We start from the raw sequence: 19988 nt of genomic DNA, 5'->3' as shown, positions 1-19988 counted from the left end.
ATGAGTAGCCCTTGATAAGGAAACGATTCCCCACCCCTGCCTTAAATGCTGCTGGTACAGTGCACTGGTGCAGAATAAAGCCATCAAGACTGCTGCCAGGATACAAGGTGACGTGCTTAGTATGGGCTGGACATTGAGGGATTGGAAACCTTTACAGTTGCAGTACATCTCAGAATTGGCATGTGGTGCTATGGTGCCCATAATGTGACCTGTGTGCATTCACCGGGGAAAGTTTGAGATCCTGGTGAAACTGCATGCTGGCTTCACCTGCTTCTCTATGGAAGAGGAAAATACAATGTATTTCCCTCTCTTTTCAGACGGTAGATTGTGACCTCCCTTATGTAACAGTGGATGGCAAACTGCAAAATATACCAGTCACAAAGAGTGATCACCCTCACAGCCATTGGTGATGCTGTCCTTGCTAGCTTTGAGACTGCAGGTCTGCCTGCCGCAAGTGGCAGATTTTAATCAGAATCATCTTGATGAAACAGATATTGCATACACTGTTTCTCGCTGAGGCTGTGATTGGCAAATTGATCCCTAAAGACGCTGGCTGGTTATGGCTTCCTGCCATGAGCCCTTCTCACTCTATTCATTCCCTTTTTGTGCTGCAAGTTAAGGGGCATTAAGACCATACCACCCATGATTGGGAACACATTGTCAGAGCAGACCCCTAGAATTGTGAATCTTCATTACACACCACCTCACTTCCAGTAGACATTGGCAACTTCAAGCAGCAGTACAAAACCGCCAAACACTTCTACCAACTCAGCAAGTGCTAGTCAAAATCAATTTGAAAGTAGCTAATGATTCCTTTGTGTAGCACTGGAGTTGCCAGTGGTGGGCAGGAGGATTGACCTGTGCAATGTAGCAGTTAGCATGAGATTGAGCTGCTGGACCTCTGATTGGCCGCTATCTCTTGGAAACAGGATCTTCACCCTTAAAGGAATGGAAACTCTGATACCAGGCAGTCAATTGCCTGATGAGCGTAGATTTGCATCAGGGCCCAGGGGACGGCAGTGATGGGGTTGCCCCTGGCTTCTGGACCTGTTGTTGGAACTGATACCATTAAATTCAACCCTAGGCGACAATCAAATTATCCCACTAGAAAAATAGAATCGCTTTTCTATCACCCCTTTTACATCCTCAGAATGTCCAGGAAATATCTTATAGCGCTTGGTGTTAAATTTTGGTTAACAACTCTGCTGTGAAGCATCTTGGGCTCATTATTACTCCATTAAATGAGCAAAAGAAATGTAAATTTTTGATGTAAAATACGGTCTAGAGGGTTTCAGAAAATTGTCACTACACAGCAATTGCTTCAATTTTCAGCCCTTCGTATATAAATTCTTCCTAAGGTCTCAGTGATAATTGTACTGTGTGATTTATTATCCAGGTTGTTACGATGGTTCCATCTGTGTGCTAAGAGAGAATGATGGAGAAACACATTGGATGTTTTGGACTGGGAATTCAATAAAAAGTTCTCCAGTTATGGATCCTGACCTAGGACTTGTCTATGTTGGGTCACATGACCAGTATGTCTACGCTTTGGATATTCTTGTAAGAATTTCAGCTGTTTTGCTTTAAAAGCAGCTCTAAAATCTGTTTTTTCGAACAATTTATTTTGGGAAACACATACTTTAAAAATTTTGTTTTCTTTGTCAGGAATGTTCCATAGTTCATTCTGTTACAAATTAGTTGAAATGTATTTTCTACACAACTTATAGCACCTTTAACATGGTTAAAAAGTCCCAAGGCAATTCAGAGGATCATTATGATTTTTTTTAATGGCAACTTAAAGGTACTTACTTGTGTGTGGCATGTTTGGGAACCTTTAGCTTGCTATGTGATCACACAGCTTAGACAATTTGGTTTGTAGGGTTGGAGACCATGGAGGAATTTGAACTCAAGAGTATGAATTTTTAATTTGAGGCATCGCTAGACCACAAGCAAAGGGGTGATAGGTGAAGGGGACTTTGGGTGAATCAGGATACGGCAAACACATATTCGGATGGGCTGAAGTTTACGGAGGTTGGAAGATGGGAGGCTAGTCAGGAAAGCATTGGAGTAATTGAGTCTGAAAGTAACAAAACTTTGATGAGGGTTATGATAAGATCAAACAATCATAGAATCCCTCAATGCAGAAGGAGGTCATTCGGCCCATCAAGCCTGCACTGGTAACAATCCCACACAAGCCCTAACCCCATAACCCTACGTATTTACCCTGCTAATTCCCTGACACTAAGGAGCAATTTAACATGGCCGATCAACCTAACCCATCAATCTTTGGATTATAGGAGGAAACTGGATCACCCAGAGGAAACCCATGCAGACACAGGGAGAATGTGCAGACCCCACACATATAGTCACCCAAGGCCGGAATTGAACCTGGGTCCCTGGTCCTGTGAGGCAGCAGTGCTAACCACTGTGCCACCATGCTGCCCCAAATGGTATACAGATGGAACTATATACAGTACATCTATTCTTGGGTGACATTAATCCACTAAATAATGGAAGTTCCTGCTCAGCAAGGTTGCAATAGACATGAATTTAATTCCTGTGACCTTGGGACCAGATTGTGATCGGAGAGATTCAGGAACTTTTGTCTGCTAAATTTGAGCATGATCCAGTGTGCCTGAGATATTATTCTGGTGGACAACCTTATCAAGAATTTCAAACTGTACTGTTACTGTATTCTGTGATTTATGTAATCAGTCATCAACAGCCAATAAATAATTATTACCCTAAGGTCGCAAAATCCAATAGTTTCCAGTATCATAACCAAAATTATTTACTTTCATAATTGCTTGTTATTTTTTGTGCATAGGGTAAAATGTGTGTCTGGAAATTGCACTGTGGAGGAGGTGCTGTGTTCTCAACTCCTTGCTTAAATAAATCACCACGAATACTGTATGTAGCAACCCTTGGAGAATCTTTGGTAGCTGTCAATCCAGTAAGTAGCTAATAAGTAATAAAAAATAAAGTGTGTGCTACATAACAGCACCTCCTGTGTGAACATCCTAATTACTTGTCAAATAGTACAAATTCTATGAAATACATTGTATATAAATGCATGTTATGTTGTATTAGACATTGTAAATAATTCATGTCACTCACAATATGGCAGGATAAACCATGATTTGAATTTATCGTGTTTATATTGAACATTTTGTGCTTGCCAAGGAAAGCACTAAACAAAGAAAATCTATCAAGCTCTGTTTAGATAAATAGCTATCCTTCAATCTTTGAAAAAGGATAAGAAATAGTAGAGATATTCACATTTTTAAAAATGGAAATAGGTAAATGTGATTATTTTACAATAGTTAAATGAACATGAAAGCAAAAAACAGCATTTGGATTTTTTTTATTGCAGGACACTGGGAATGTAGTTTGGAAACGTTCTTGTGGCAAGCCTTTATTTTCTTCACCACAGTGCACTGCACAGAGTGTGTACATTGGTTGTGTTGCTGGGAGCCTGCAATGTTTTAGTCATAATGGTGATCAGGTACAATTTGAATTGACATTTAAGTACCTAAGATGTATTTTGACTTAGTATCTGTTTAATTTCGTCACATTTTAAGCTAATATTTAAAATAAATTTCAGTAATTCTTTGAGATGCTGGGTAATTCTTGATTCAGTTGTATTTGATTTGTGTATCAATTCTAAAGTGTATTGGTTCCCATTGTTAGTAATTGACATGAGTGAATTTTTAGATCATGCTAAATTAATTCATGCTAAATTAACTCACTCAGGTGTCACCTTTGGCTAGCAGTAATCCTAGCTCTGAGCTGAAAGGTTGAGGACTCAAACCCCATTCCAAACACTTGAATCCCAAAACCTAAACTGACACTTCAGTGCAGTAATGAAGTGTGGCACCTGTCTATCCTCTGATACGGACATAAGATCTGGTGACACTTATCAAAGTAAAGCAGAAGAGGCCTTGTGGTATCCTGACCAACACTTATCCCTCATCCAAGCTAACTAAAAAATAATCGTTCATCTCATAGGTGTTTGTGAGACTTTGTGTTGCGCTGCATTTGACTACCAAGCATCAGTGACTGCATTTCAAATGTAGTTAATTATCTCTGCAGCAGCCTGAGATATCAGAAGGATGTAATATGTTATACAGGTGCAAGTTTGTTCTGTTCTTTAACGTGGTTATTGACTTTTAGCTTTGGCAGTTCTCAACTGGAGGCCCGATCTTTTCTTCCCCGTGCATCTGCAATTTTGCTGCAGCAGATCAGAAAATAATATGTGGATCTCATGACTGTTTCGTGTACTGCTTGAATGAAGATGGAAATCTAGTGTGGAAGTTTGAAACCAGCAAACAAGTATATGCAGTTCCATTTGTTTTTACCAACTGTGATCTTGACGATAGAACATTAGTAGCTGTGATTTCTACAGATGGAAACTTATGGATCTTGGCTGCTGCAACAGGGGAGTTGGTTACTTCATATTCACTCCCTGGTGAGGTATTCTCTTCACCAGTCTTGTGGAAAAAAACACTTATTGTAGGTTGTAGAAATAACTATGTCTATTGTTTGGAAATGTCTGCACTAGAACAAAAAGCACAAACGGTCTTGGGTGAAAGTAAGTAGTTTTCTGAATAATTAATTGCATCTTTCATATGTGTTCTCAGAGTGATTCATTGTAATCATCCAAGTGCAGGCAGCGGCAGTCCTCGAGCTGGTGTTGCTTTGAGAGGTACAGGAAGTTTTTATGTAACTCCAAACACTGAACCTGAATCACACTGGGAAAGGGTGTCAGTCACTGAATACATAATTATGTGAAAAGCGTGGAACTGCCAAACCAGGATTTTATTGGTTTGGAAAAGATCCTCATAGCTCCATAGCCCTTTTCGAGGATCAGTAAACTTTTCAGTCGTGGCTAAAAGTTAAATTTGAGACATAAAAGAAAGAAAGCAACATCCATATGAAATCAAAACGTAGAGAGAGTTATTGGAGGCGATTGTCCCATCCTGCTGAGCTGCTTTTGTGGTGCAGCAGGCTGGGAGACTCTAGCAGAGGCCATTTCGCGGGCTCCCCACTGGGCATCACTGTCTCTGCGCATCTCCCGGATGGTGCCAGGGGGCTGCCACCTTGGCAGTGCCAGCCTGGACTCCTGGCACTGCCCAAAGGGCAAGGTGCCCTTGGGGTGGGGAGGGGTCCCATTGCCACTCTACATTTGGGCTGAGTGATGTGGAGATGCCGGCGTTGGACTGGGGTATGTAGAAACTTGATGTCTCCGTTTTGGGCTGAGTGACAGAGGGAGGCCAGCGATCAGAGCTGGCCATTGGGGTGGGGGATGTCAGCCTGCTGAGGGTGTCAGGGCTTCGGGCAAGTGGGCCAGGGCTGTCGGTGGGAGAGGGTGGAGGCTGGCCCGGGCATGTTCGGGGGGCCAGCGATCGGGCTGTCGGTGGGAGTGGAAGGGCTGGTGATAAAGAACAAGGGACAAAGAACAGTACAGCACAGGAAACAGGCCCTTCGGCCCTCCAAGCCTGTGCCGCTCCTTGGTCCAACTAGACCAATCGTTTGGTGCGGGGGTCGCGGGGCTGACCTGCAATTGGGAGGCCACATGTAGGCCAGACCAGGTATGAATAACAGATTTCCTTCCCGAAAGGACATTAATGAACCAGATGGGTTTTTATGACAATTGACAATGGTCTCATGGTCATTAGACTTTTAATTCCAGATTTTTATTGAATCTAAATTCCACCATCTGTGCTGTGGTGGTTTTTGAACCCAGACTCCCAATAGGATTACCTGGGTCTCTGGATTATTAGTTCACTGACAATACCACTACGCCACCACTTCCCTCAATGTCTCTGTTTTTATCTTTCACTTTTGAGGATAAAGCTGTTCAGCTTCCAACATTTTAGGTTATAATCGTGATGGTCCGCCATTCTTGAATTGTCATAAAAACCCATCTGGTTCACTAATGTCCTTTAGGGAGGGGAATCTGCCATCCTTACCTGGTCTGGCCTCCATGTGACTCCAGACCCACAGCAATGTGGTTGGCTTTTATCTGTCCTCTGAAATGGCCTAACAAGCCCCTCGGTTCAAGGGCAGTTAGGGATGGACAACAAATGCTGGCATTTGCCAGTGACGCCCACGTCCCATGAAAGAATAAAGAAAAAGTAGATAAATCTCTCTTACAATAAGAAGGCACTGAATGATCAGACTTGTGCAATTCCCAGCCAAAGAACATGGAGCCAGTTCACTCTTCAAAGCTGATTGCGAGTTAGAAATGTTTACTTACCATTTGATAATGGTGTCCTGCTGTGAAATTAACTACCTTAAGAACTTAAGATAGCATCACTGATATAAAATAATGGTGTCATCAAGTTAGATCTCACAAATCATTCTTATTTGTTAAATTAAAAAATAATGGAAGTGATAATCCCAAAAATATTCTAAGTGTCAAATTCATGTAAAAACTGGAGTAAATCATACTGGTTTTTTCATCGGGAGTTTCAAAATGTATCTCCTGCACTCTGTGCAATGCTGAGTGCACTCATGGGACAGACTTGATGGACCAATTTATTATGTTCATATTAAGTTAATAGGTAGTTGCTGCAATAGAAACAACCTGAATTGTTGTAGACTCTCCCAAAAGTCAGGTGAAGATCTGAATAACTGACAGGGGAACTGGCGGTCTTTGAAACAAAGATCATGTTAATGCAAAACTAAAACATACAATAGTTTTTAAATTGAAACCAGACAGAATTCAGCATTTTGATCATTTGTACCACATTATTGTAAAAGAATCTTGCAAAACATTTATACCATTTGTATACAAATAAATAAGAATTATTTTGTGTATTTTCTATTCACGTTGAAGCATTATATCAATTTTATATTTTCCTGGAAAATTTCAGCAGATTACGGATCATTTACATAAAGTAGAATAGTTTGTGTTCAAGTTAATTATGATTATAGGCAATTTTTAGCCTGAAAATACAATGGAGAGCTGTTCAAGCTATTAGAGTAGTTTAGAAGCTGGTAATCTGTGGCGTGCGTGTCCCCAAAGATCATCCACATTTGCAAGGTATAAGTCAAAACTGTGACCCTTCACTTGGCTAGATGAGTACAGCTGCATAAACACTCAAGAGGCTCAACACCATTTGGGTCAAAGCAGTCTGTTTGATTGGCAGACCATCCATCACTTTAAACCATCACCCCTCCATCACCTGTGGCTGTACTGTGTGCTACTGAAAGATGCACTGCCACAGCTTGGCACGGTATCTCCCAAACAAGTGACTTCCACAACCGAGATGAATAAGCACAGTAGGTGCATGGGAATACTATCAGCTCCAAAACCATCTCCAAGTTATGCACCATTCCAGATTTGACATGTATCACAATTCCTTTATTGACCTTTGGTCAAATCCTGGAATTCCCTACCTCACAGCATTGTGAATACATTCATCACATGGGCAGCTGTCATTGGAGAAGCAGGCATGCCACTAGCACCTGAAGAATAAATAGGAACTAGCAATAAATTCTGGCCTTGCTGGTGACATCCATAACACAGAAATGAATAATTTATAAAACTGGGTAATAGAGATCTTAGCATCTTGTACTTACATGTGTGCTTGGACTGAACCCAGCACTGACTAATATTGTAAAATATACTTGCACGGTGTTGAGCACAATGGTGGAATGCCACTGGATGGAGCTAGAGAGTAGGAAAACACATTAATATTCCCCTAACTGGAGTTGATGATTTCTGTTATAGTGCTGTGGCACATCCTCACAAGGGGAAGTCGGACACCATTAGAATTTACCGGTAATTGGCATAGGGAGACACCAGGTGGCTTCATTGTACCCAGCTGTTTGATGCTATATGTGCCATTTTGACTCCAAAAAGGCACCTGAGGCGTGCCCACACACACTTCTGCCATACCAGCTAGCCACACCAAGTGCCATCTTAGGGCATTAGCATGCATAGAATGACCACTGGATGATAGTGCTGCTATTTTGGAGGTCAATGGTTTGACTAATACCCTCTCCTAACAGCTGCCAAATACTATAGAACCATAGAGTCCTTACAGTGCAGAAAGAGGCCATTCAGCTCATCAAGTCCACACCAAATTTCAGGAAAAGTATCCCACTCAAGCCCTCCCCTCCGTCCCATCCCTGTGACCCGGTATTCAACAGTGTTAATAACCTAACCTGCACATCTATGGAGTATGGGAGGAAACTGGAACATCTGGGGAAACCCATGCAGAAAGCAAGGCTGGAATCAAACCCAGGTCGTTGGTGCTGTGAGGCAGCAGTGCTAACCATCGTGCCACCATGCTGGTCCTAAAGAGTTGAACATTTTGGAGTAGTCATCAACTCCATTCCTGATCTTCTGACCTGGAGAAGGCGAGACTCCAGACTGGTAAAAGTACATTTTCAGTGTCAGAGAGGCTGTTAGGCGGTAATTAAGGCTGATCGTACCCTTAACCATTGAATGGGATTTGAAAGGAAAAGGCCCAACTATTTCTGGCATGTTGGACTGATAACTATTAGGCAAGTAATACAATTATATGCCCTTCTGAAGCTTTAACATGCAAACCCTAATCCTATTGTTATGGCACAGTAGGTGGTAAATACCAAGATGCCCAAATCTCAGAGGGAAACTTGAAACAGTTCTGAAATTTGTGTATTATGAGGAGGTTTTCAGAAAATCAGGAAGTAACATCTCAGATCAATTGTGATGATATATTAAAGTGAAGCATTTTTTAAAATAAAGAAAAAAATCCACCGGACTCAACCAATGTGCTTCATCCAAACTCAAAACATTGGCGCTATTCTCTCCACAGATTCTGTCAGACCTGCTGAGATTTTCCAGCATTTTCGGTTTTTATTTCAGATTTAGGGTGGTACAGTGGCACAGTAGTTAGCACTGTTGCCTCACAGCTCCAGGGATCTGGATTCGATTCCCGGCTTGGGTGGAGTTTGCACATTCTCCCTGTGTCTGCGTGCGTTTCCTCCGGGTGCTCTGGTTTTCTCTCACAGTCCTAAGATGTGTGAGCTAGGTGCATTGGCCATGCTGAATTGCCCCTTAGTGTCTCGGGATGTGTAGGTTAGAGGGGTTAGCAGGGTAAATATGTGGGGTTATGGGGATATGGTCTAGGTGGGATTGTTGTCAGTGCAGACTCGATGGGCTGAATGGCCTCCTTCTGCACTGTAGGGTTTCTATGATTTCCAGCATCCGCACGCAGTATTTTGCTTTTAACTTCAAATCACTTCTTATGTTGACTTATGTAAATTTTTATTCAAGTTCTCCTGGTTTCTTCTTCTGTTAATCACCAAATCAAACCAATTGCCTTCACACTTTCTCATTGATGTTTGACCTTTGCCATTTGTTCTGTTTCTAATCCAATTAAACCAGTCACATCCCCACAAGCTTGTTTTTCAGTATATAAGAATATGACAGCGATATTACAAAAGACATAATATTAAAACTCTTGTTCTTCCTTTTTGGAAAATTAACCATTATAATTCAAAAAGATGGCTTCATTTTCTAAAGCCTTTTCGCATGAGTTATTGCTTATCTCTATATTCTAAACTGTTATATTATGAGATGCATCCATTGACAGTTGTGCTGTATCAGAATAATTCATTTCAGTCCCTTCTTTAGATTTCAAATGTCCATTATTCCTTGAAATTTCAACACTTGACAATACATCAGCAATTAGGCTTTCTCATCCAGCCACAAATACAATCTGAGTCAAATGTTTATAGTAACAAATCCCATCTAAGGTGTCTAGAATTCCCATCTCAAAAACTTTACAAAAACTTCAGTGGATAATAATTAGCGTAAACAATTGTCTCTGATGGATTGTTGACAACATAAATTTCACAAAATGTTGCAATGTCTTTACCAGAAACAGCATTTCTCTTTTGATGATGGAGTGATATTACAAAAGACAAAACATTAAAACTCTTGTTTTCCTGACAGTTGCCCTCACTGAACAGCAGACACCCTCCACAAATCCATTACAGTCACATTTCTCTCCTTGCTGCAGACAAGCACACAACCCTGGTGGTATACAGAGATCGAAGGTGGGGCAGGGTGGTGGGTGACCCTCTAGTTACAGCAACCAATTAGCCATTGGCAATGCATGCCCACCTGGTCCACTGGGAAGGCAGTCTTGTTCAAGGGGGTGGCAGACACTAGCGGCGATCTGCCATGAGAAGCCTGAACCTCCTGAGACATTGGTGCTTTGACATATTGGGAGAACAGATCCTCTGCCTGTAGATCCTGTGTTGAGGCTCTCACCTCCTTTCAGCTGAACCTCAGTGTCCATTCTCTCTGCTTGTAGAGTGGTATGCAGCTGAAGAAGGCAGCTGGTACTGATGCTGGTGTGGCTTCTGCTGCTGCTGTTGGCGGTCGTGTTGCTTCTCCCTGTCCTCTCATCAAAGGTGGAACTTGGAGCTGTATAAACTGTTCCCATATCATTGTGAAGGCAGCAGGCAGTATAGCTGAAGCGATTTAAGTACTAGACAGGTGACGTGTCTTTCAAGAAGTTGACAAACATCTATCAAGCAGTGCCAGCACTCTGGGAGAAGGAGTGCTTTGAATAGCAGCTCTCACCTAGCTGTGGCTGAAGATCTGCAGTTTCACAGATCAATGTCTTCTGTTTTACTGAAGAAGTTACTCTGCTCTGCAGTCACCTCAGTGACCCTGCTGAGTTGCTGACAGATTGGAAACTGGTGCACTGGCTATTAAAGGTAAAATTCAGGGGGGCAACAGTGTTTAAGGAGCTATTTGAATATTTTAATTACCTGATAGGTATAATGGGGTTCTCCACTCACCTTCAATCCCATCTGGGTGAAACCCTGAAATGGATGGGATGATGCCAGAATCCTGATGAGGTCCCTTTTATGGGAATTAACTCTACCAGGCTCACCCAATGTGCTTCCTCTTGCCTGAAAAAGAATTCCACCCCCCCACCCCCACCATGCTGTTGCTATCTGCACCCCTCTGGAAGGGCCCAGCAGTTTGTAGCATGCTGCCTGACCTTGCCATCCTAAAAGAAGAGCTGTTGTAATCCACTATCCAATGACCAACTGAGAAGCAGGAAGTGGAGGAAGGGAGAAGACAACCAATTCAGTTCCTTTCTGGCCAGGTTGTCCATGATTGATTCATCCAATTGTGATACCAATAAATTCCCTGTCCACCATCAACCCCACAGCTTTGTTACTGACCATCACATTGCCTGCTGGGCAGCAATCATTAAATAAAAGCCATCACAAAATAAACATCCAAAATGAAATTTATAAAGTAAACCATGCCATATTGCATACAAATACCAACACATCACCTTTGTTTATCCTCTCAGTAATATTCGTGGTCTGTTGCAGAATAGATTGCTGATCTGCTGTGACACCCTGCAAGCCTGTTTGAAAACTAGTAAATGCAACCATGATGGTAGCCATCTGAGCTTGTCTGAGCACCCAGATGTTAGGTGCTTTCTGATTGTGCTATAATGAAAGCCGAGACAATGGCCATCAGATGCTGCATTACGGTTTTGTACACTGGTGTGCTAATAATGTTGATCACCATTTCCATGCTAGAAAGACTATGCTTAAAGCTCAGTGTGTAAAGCCCTGTGCTAGGTTGGTTTCAGGCACCTCCCTACTCCTTGACATTAGTTGCAGGCTTGTTCGTGTACTATGAATTTCAGTGTGCATATTCATCAGCTTTTTTCTGTAGGCTAACTTATTGAAGTCCTTATCTGAGTCCTCTGCAGCAGAAATTTGTGTCTGATCTTGCCTTCCAGTGAGTGTTTTTATTCATGGCTGTGGATGTCACCAACAAACCCAACATTTTTGTCCATCCTTAGTTGTCTTTGTGAAGGCAGTGGTGAGCCACCTTCATGAATGACTACATGTATGCTGTGTATAACAGCTTGCTAGGTCATTTCAGAGAACATTTAACAGTCAATAACATTGCTGTGACTTTGGAGTCACATATAGGCCAGGCTGGAAGAATGGCCTGCCTCAAAGGACATTACTAAACCAAATCGGTTTTTATGACAATCTGGTAATTTCATGGTCACCATTACTGATACTCGTTTTTTATTCCAGATATATTTAATAGCTAAATAGCTGATGTAGAAGGGCATACAGAAACCCCTGGGACTTTGAAGATTATTAAAACAAAGTAGACTAGTTTAGAATAGGGATCACAGTGTGCCATATATATACCATAAGGAATCACAAAGTGCCTATAAATGTTATGTATATATATCTATATATCATGCGACGGCATTGTCTGCATAGACACATATATAATCATTGGTAGAGAATTTTGAATAAGTATTGTAGATTTAAAATGTTTTTTCAAATGTCTTGTAAACTTTGGCCAAGATGCAGCCTGCCCCAAAGCATAATGGGAAACAAGCAGAACTAGACAAGCCACATTCTTTGGAAACAATAAGGTATAGAATATATTCTCTATTATCAGTAAGAGACTTTGCAGCTGCAAGCTATCAAGATTTTAAAATGAGGTATTTAGCTTCGAGTTGCAATGAATAGACATATTCAGCTTCCACTGATAAGGGGAGCTTCCCATAGTTTGCAGATAGAGAAGGCGATCCTTGAACCTACCGGATTTGCATAGGTAAGGTTGTCAGGCAATGGGGAAGAACTTCCAGGTGCTGTTGACCAATGAATTCCCAACTCTGCTAGAAGGTAGAATGCTATTGGCCAAGGTAAATAATGTGTATTAATGTAATTGGATTATCCAGTTCAGATGATAGGTTTGTTTCTCCCACCGAACCTTCGAAAAGGTATATCTGTTTTACACTTGTACTGTAACATCAGAGAGAAGTTGGAATCTCCCGGCTCGCTCCCAGTGTGTGTTCGTCAAATAAAGAACGTATTTAACTGCATACTGTCTTTCACGGGTCTTTGTATTAGCTGAGTTCAGCTCAACACATGGCACCAGAGGGAAGCCCCCAGAAAACTCCCTTACAGCTGGTAACTTTGAACTCATGTCTCCAGATCAATAGTCAATACAATAAAGGGGGAAATAAGTTTTAGTCTTGATCTGTCACAGCTTTAACTACCCAGCATGTTTCACCCATTAGGGGATCAAAGGTTATGGGAAAAAGTTAGAAATTTATCAGTCATGATTGAATGGCAGAGCAGACTCGATGGGCCAAATGGCCTAATTCTGCTCGCATATCTTATGGTCTTATTGTCTTATAATCTTCTTCAGATTTGTAAAATGAAGAGCAAGAGATGATGCAATGCTATGGCCACCTATTGTATGTATGCGAAAAACAAATCAAGAGATTTCCTGCATGTCCTCTTTCAGAGAAGAAGTTAAACAAAAACTGTAGATCAAATAAATCTTCCAGTCGTATACTCAAGCATGTGTTCCATTGGTTAATAAAAGGTATTTATTACATACAACACTTTTATCATTACACACTATAGGACCAAATGCAGTGTTGGAATTCAAAGTAACGTAAACCCAAAAAGAAAACACAATTAGAAACAATTGCACTTTGCAACACTTTAAAAAATAAAATTAAACCCAAGTTACAGTAACATTATATCATAAAATTACTCTTGGATATGGAATGAGAGTAGTAATAGAAACAATTATTTTGACTAAATGTCACTTAGCCATTTATATTTGTATGGTTACAGGAAATAGTCCGTTTACAACTTGTATTTAAAAACAGTAAATGAAAATGTAAAATTACAAACACAATAAATATGTTCAGCAATGACAAAAGTTCTGTATTCCAAAAAAATTAAGAATTGTGCCCTTGAGTAAACGTTTTGATATTTTATTCTATATTAAAATTAACTACACAGTGCTTGTTCCTTTCAGTGCTGAATAAATGGGGACTCCATATAATCAACAAATGTTGTGATAGGGTTTTTAAGGATTAATTAAAGCAACAGCATAATATGTTTGTTAGTGCAAAGTATCTTGAGCAAACATTTGGATAATATACAGCTATCATATTTCCATTTCAATCAGTATAAACTGCCACCCCAAATGTAATTATTTACTGGAGTAACAGGGTCGTTAAGTTTTTCGGTGCCAGGTTTGTCTGCATAGTATCTACACATGAACACAGTTAGCACATTAACTGGTTGTCATATATTTTAACACATGACCCTCATCTTTTATATATTTCAGTGTATCTCAGGACAATACCAATCAAATACATGAAATACTACTATTGATATAGCATTTGCATTTGGACAACATTGAACCCTACCTGGAACATTAAGTTGAAATGTAATATGATACCCTAAAATGCAGTTCTCCAGGTGTGCTTCTGTAGGTACTTTTGGGTAAATCAACAAAAATCCAGTGACTTAAAATTGAATTCTCTTTACAATATGCAACAATTGAAACAATAATCTGTCCTCCTTTCTACGTCATATATATTTAAAATTCTACAATTAAGAATGCACAACGAATCACTTCTCAAGCAGATGTGGGAAATAAGAAAAAATGTTCCCTACAAATTAAAGGTCATTTAATCCGTAAAATCTTGCTGAAATGTTTCCAGCTTTCTGAGCAAGTGTGTGTGACACACCTCAACAGCAAATGTCTATTGTGAAAACCTGCAGTAAAATTTTCTGTGTTAACATGCTGTATATTAAGCAATAAATTCTTAATTTTCTGACCTTATTTTAAGATTTGTTTTATTTTGTATTTGCTTTAAGAAACATTGTGTAACATCTTTCAGGGGAAAAAGCATGTTACAAAAAATATACAGAGCTTTCTTCCTAAATTTTGATTTTAGGGTAAGTAAACTTATAGGTTACCATATTTGCCATATCTAAATAAAAATATTTTATTTATTTACACTTGAATGATTTTCTCACCTATTTTAAAATTTCATAATCTGAACCAGAACGGGACTAACATCCTTGCAGGACATTTTGCTAGTGCTGTTGGGAGGAGTTTAAACTAATTTTGTAGGGGGAGGGGACACAGATGATTAGTAGAATAAGGGCTTGGAATCATAGAGCAAAACAAGAAGTCAGAAAGAGTGCAGCTGTATTAAGTTTCAGGGGAGTAAGGCCAGGCTGGATGGCCTCTATTTTAACGCCAGGAGTGTTGCTGGTAAAACAGATGAGTTGAGGGCAATGATTGACACATGGAAGTGTGATATAGTAGCGATCACAGAGACATGGTTGAAGGAAGGACATAATTGGCAACTCAGCATTCCGGGATATAGAATCTTCAGGCGAGACAGGGGAGGAGGTAAAAGAGGAGGAGGCATTGCATTATTTGTTAAGGAGTCAGTTATTGCAGTAAGGAGAGATCTTGGAGGGGGTATCAAATGAAGCTTTGTGGGTAGAGTTTAGGAATAAAAAAGGGCAGCCATATTGCTAGGCGTTTATTATAGACCTCCAGGTAGAGGGATACTGAGGAGCAAATATGTGTTCAGTTTGTGTAGGTGTGTAAAAACAGTAACAATAGGGTTATTATAGTAAGTGATTTCAACTTTCCCAACATTAACTGAGTTATGCATAATGTTGAGGGCTTGGATGGATTGGATTTCTTGAAATGCGTACAGGAGAACATTTTAAATTAATATGTGGAGGGTCCAAAAAGGGAGGAAGCTGTGCTGGAGCTGATTTTGAGGAATGAAGCCTCACAGGTGGTTGAGGAGGTGGTGGGGAGCTTTTTAGTGATAGTGATCACAATACAGTACAATTGAAGCTTGTGATTGGACAAGGAAATAGACAAGCTGCAAAAGAAAGTTTTGGGTTGTGCAAGAGTGGATTTTAGTAAAATAAGACAGGATCTGGCCAAGGTAGGCTGGCAACAGAAGAGCAGTGGGGGGCATTCAAAAAGGAAATGGGAGGGTGCAAGTCCAGCGTGTTCCCTCTAGGGTGATAGGTAGGAATAATAAGCCCAGAGAACCGTGGATGATCAGGGATATTCAGGATACAATGAGAAGGAAGAGAAAGGCTTTTAAAAAATACAAGGGAACAAATCAGTGGTCGCATTAGTGAGGTATAGAAAGTGCAGGGTGGATCTTAAGAAAGCAATTAGGAATGCAAAGGGGGAATATGAGAAAGCTCTGGTTGGTAAAAGTAGGGAAAATCCCAAGATATTCTATATCAATGGAAAGAGGATAACCAGGGAAAGAGTAGGGCCCATTAGGGACCAAGGGGGCAATCCGTAGGTGGAGCCAGAGGACATTGGTAGAGTGTTGAATGAATACTTCACATCGGTCTTCACCCAAGAGAATTTCCTACCCATGGTATGGAATTCAGGGAGAGAGACTGTGAGGTTCTTGAGCAAATTGACATCGGGGAGGACAAGATATTGGAGGTGTTGGCAGCTTTAAAAGTGGATTAATCTCCAGGTCCGGATGAATTGTGCCCTAGGCTGCTGAGGGAGGCAAAGGAGGAGATTGTAGGGGTCTGACCCAAATCTTCAATTCCTCTCTGGACACGGGGGCGATGCCAGATGACTGAAGAACAGGTAGTGTTGTTCCACTATTTAAGAAGGGTTGTAGAGATAAATCAGGGAGCTAAAGACCAGTGAGTCTCACATCAGTGATAGGGAAACTATTAGAGAAACTTCTGAAGGAGAGTATCTATCTCCATTTGAAGAGGCAAAGCTTGATCAGGGATAGTCAGCATGGCTTCATCAGAGGGAGGTCATGTCTAACAAATTTGATTTAATTTTTGAGGAAGTGACCTGGTGTGTAGATAAGGGTAGTGCAGTCGATGTAGTTTATATGGATTTCAGCAAAGCCTTTGACAAGGGAGACTTGTAAAGAAGGTAAATTCACATGGGATACAGGGAAATTTGATAAAGTGGATTCAAAATTGGTTCAGTTGTAGGAAACAGAGGGTGATGACAGAAGGCTGCTTTAGTGACTGGAAGCCAGAGTCCACAGGCATGCCACAGGGATCTGTGTTGGGCCCCCTATTATTCGTCATTTAGATAAATGGCAGTGATGACTATGTGGGGGGTAGGATTAGTATTCTTGCAGAGGACACAAAGATTGGATGGGTGGTTAACTGTGAGACAGAGTGCCTTAGGCTACAAGAAGATATAGACAGAATGGTCAAATAGGCAGATAAGTGGCAGATGGAATTTAACCCTGAAAAGTGTGAGGAGATATACTTTGGAAGGAGCAATTTGACAAAAAAGCATTAATGAATGGTAGGACACTAGGAAGTTCTTTGAAACAAAGGGACCTTGGCCTGTTTATCCACAGATCTCTGAAAGCGGAAGGGCATGTTAGTTGGGTGCTGAAAAAGGCATAGGGGACACTTGTCTTTATCAATCAAGAACAGGAAACTTGAGAAACTCGGCATCACCACCAGCAGCAACCAAGCCTCCCCCGGTACCACAGTAGAAAACAGTACCACTGCACCTCACCTTTATCAATCAAGGCATAGATTACAAAAGCAGGGAAGTCATGTATAGAACTTTGGTGAGGCCAGAGCTAGTGCAGTTCTGGTCGCCACATTTTCGGAAGGAAGTGATTGTACTGGAGGAAATTCACCAGGATGTTGCCTGGGATGGAACATTTAAGTTATGAAGAGAGGTTGAGTAGGCTTGGGTTGTTTTCATTGGAGCAGAGAAGACTGAGGGGCGACCTGATCAAGGTGTACAAGTTATGAGAGATATGGACAGAATGGGTAAGGAGATTTAGGGCGGATGTAAGGAAAAATCTTTTTACCCAGAGGGTGGTGACAGTCTGGAATGCGCTGCCTGGGAGGGTGGTTGCCTCACATCCTTTAAAAAGTATCTGGATGAGCTAATGGCACATCATAACATTCAGGGAAATGGGCCAAGTGCTGGCAGATGGGATTAGGTGGGAGTTCAGGTGTTTCTGATGTGCCAGTGCAGACTCAATGGGCCGAAAAGCTTCTTCTACACTGTATGATTCTTTGATTCTATGAATCCCAAGATTTCATAATCCAAAGGACTATTGTTCGGAACTAATGAGTTGAATTAAAATTGTGTTAGAGACTACTTGGAGAAGGAGAAGGAATAGATATTTGGGGATGGAAAGAAATCAGAAATTTAATCAAAGGTCTAGAACATTGGTAGCAGGACATAGGCCAGACAGCAGTAAGAATCTAAAATTTAATGTTAAAAAATTGAACAACTATTTGAAGAAGTCAGTGAAACATGAGTTGTGAGTTAGATAAATGACATAAAAAATTGGATGGTTAAAATCAGAGATAAAAACAAAAAAGTCTGCAAATACACAAAATCAGGAAATAAGTGTTGTGATTTCAAGTAAATATCTCGTTAGAAATAGATTGTGACACATAGCCATCATATCCCAGTTCTAACAAAGCTTTGATTTTAGTACAGCTTTTCTTTCTGATACAGAACAACCTAATGTGTTTAAGCATTTTCCATTCACAGTTACACATTAGTCTTTTTAATCAGAATTTTACCAGCTATTAGCAACAATGAAAGTTTTGTTGAACTCAATGCAAATTATAATTTCAGGAAAACTTAAGTCAATGTAAATTAGGATGTCCAGTGTTTTCCTTTTGGCTTCTTGCCATGTATAAATGAATGAATTATAAACTGGCAAATTATAAATACACTTTTAGAGTCTTTTTGTGCTGATTGCATGGTTCATATCCTTTTTCTGTCCATGTGCTGCATCTCAGAGATAGTCATGTAGCCAGGGTTTAAAATGTATGAAATATGGGGAAAATGTGTGTGTGTGTGTGTGTGTGTGTGGGTGGGGTGGGGGGAGGAGTGCTGGGTAAGATGCCGAGTTGGTGCAGACTCGATGGGTGGGCTGAATGCCTCCTTCTGCACTGTAGGGATTTTGTGATTCAATGAATAATAACTGTACCCTTGAAAAAGTCCTACAGTCTCCTGAAACAGATAGTGTAAAAACCATGAGACTGCATGGAAGGATTAATAATTTAGACTTTTAAGAAATAATTGAATTGACTGATGGAAGCAAGTTTACGTGAATTGAAAGACTCCATAGCGTTGAGAAAAACACTGCGCTTTAGTGATAGTACAGTTATTGAAGAAGCAATCAGTGATGACTCATAAAGATCATGAAGCTAAAATATTACCCAAGAGTGTTGCAGTAGCTTTTATTTCAATAATCGAAGGTTGCAATAACTTCTAGATTAGATTAGAATGGTTCATTTTTATCCGGACATGCTACATAAAAGCTGTGGTCTTTACATTGTCTCATTAGTTTTATCATGTCCTACAGCACTTGATGCTCTTGTTTTATTTTTTTTTACTTCCCAGGAGATATCAGCAAATCCCATAGAATATGTTGCTTACATCATTTTATACAGTTAACAATCAAAATTAAAATGACCATGATTCGAATTTTATGTCAGAAATTGATGGTCAAAATCAGCAAGGTAGAATATTCTCCAATGTGGACTAATAATCCCTATTATTTCATAAAATGCAAATGCACCATAATAAGCAAAGTGCATAAATTGGCAATTTAAATAAAAATACATACTGCTTAAATGATAATGGATGGCTTCTTGTACTATACAACAAGTCGGAGAACTGACAGGTTCAATCTGAGTTAATTAGCCTGTTATTTCCTACTCCAGGATGCTGTATCAGGATGTTGCAGCTATTGCTGCCAGGTTCAGTAATATTTTCCTTTCGCTAATGTTTATGAAAACATTAATATTTGGACTAAAACAGTTGATTTTACTGCAAGCATGCTGAAGACCTTGTGTTCTGTTATGTATCAGAACTAATTATTTATGTGTGAGTTTAAATTTAGTCTTCAGATACACAGACTGCTCTATTATAATGTGATGGAATCAAGACTAAAGCCCAAATCTTTCAATCAGAGTCGGAACCTCTGCATCAGACAAAAAGCTACCCACTTACCTGGATACACTTAAAGGCTAGACCATGATGCAGAAGACTTCCCTCAGTGCAGGAATCCATGCAGAGAGCAGCAAAGAGAATCAGTGCAAAAGACATGCCCCCTTTTTATGGCACTAGCTGCCATAAGATAAAT

The 19988-nt window shown here is 40.4% G+C and overlaps 1 protein-coding gene across 1 annotated transcript in view; it reads left to right on the top strand.

Moving 5' to 3' along the window:
* aasdh (aminoadipate-semialdehyde dehydrogenase) overlaps positions 1–6766 on the top strand; it is a 36231-nt gene extending 29465 nt beyond the window's left edge. Inside the window, exons 11-14 of the mRNA XM_078217416.1 lie at positions 1397–1560; positions 2828–2953; positions 3374–3505; positions 4174–6766. Of these exons, the coding sequence (XP_078073542.1) occupies positions 1397–1560; positions 2828–2953; positions 3374–3505; positions 4174–4599 (848 nt within the window). The 3' untranslated portion in view covers positions 4600–6766. The remainder of the gene's footprint in view (positions 1–1396; positions 1561–2827; positions 2954–3373; positions 3506–4173) is intronic.
* Positions 6767–19988: the final 13222 nt, after the last annotated feature.

Source organism: Mustelus asterias, chromosome 1 (genome assembly GCF_964213995.1).
Source record: "Mustelus asterias chromosome 1, sMusAst1.hap1.1, whole genome shotgun sequence".
NCBI lineage: Eukaryota > Metazoa > Chordata > Chondrichthyes > Carcharhiniformes > Triakidae > Mustelus > Mustelus asterias.
The sequence above is the reverse complement of the archived record's forward strand: the minus strand, read 5'-3'. Positions and strand labels throughout refer to the sequence as shown.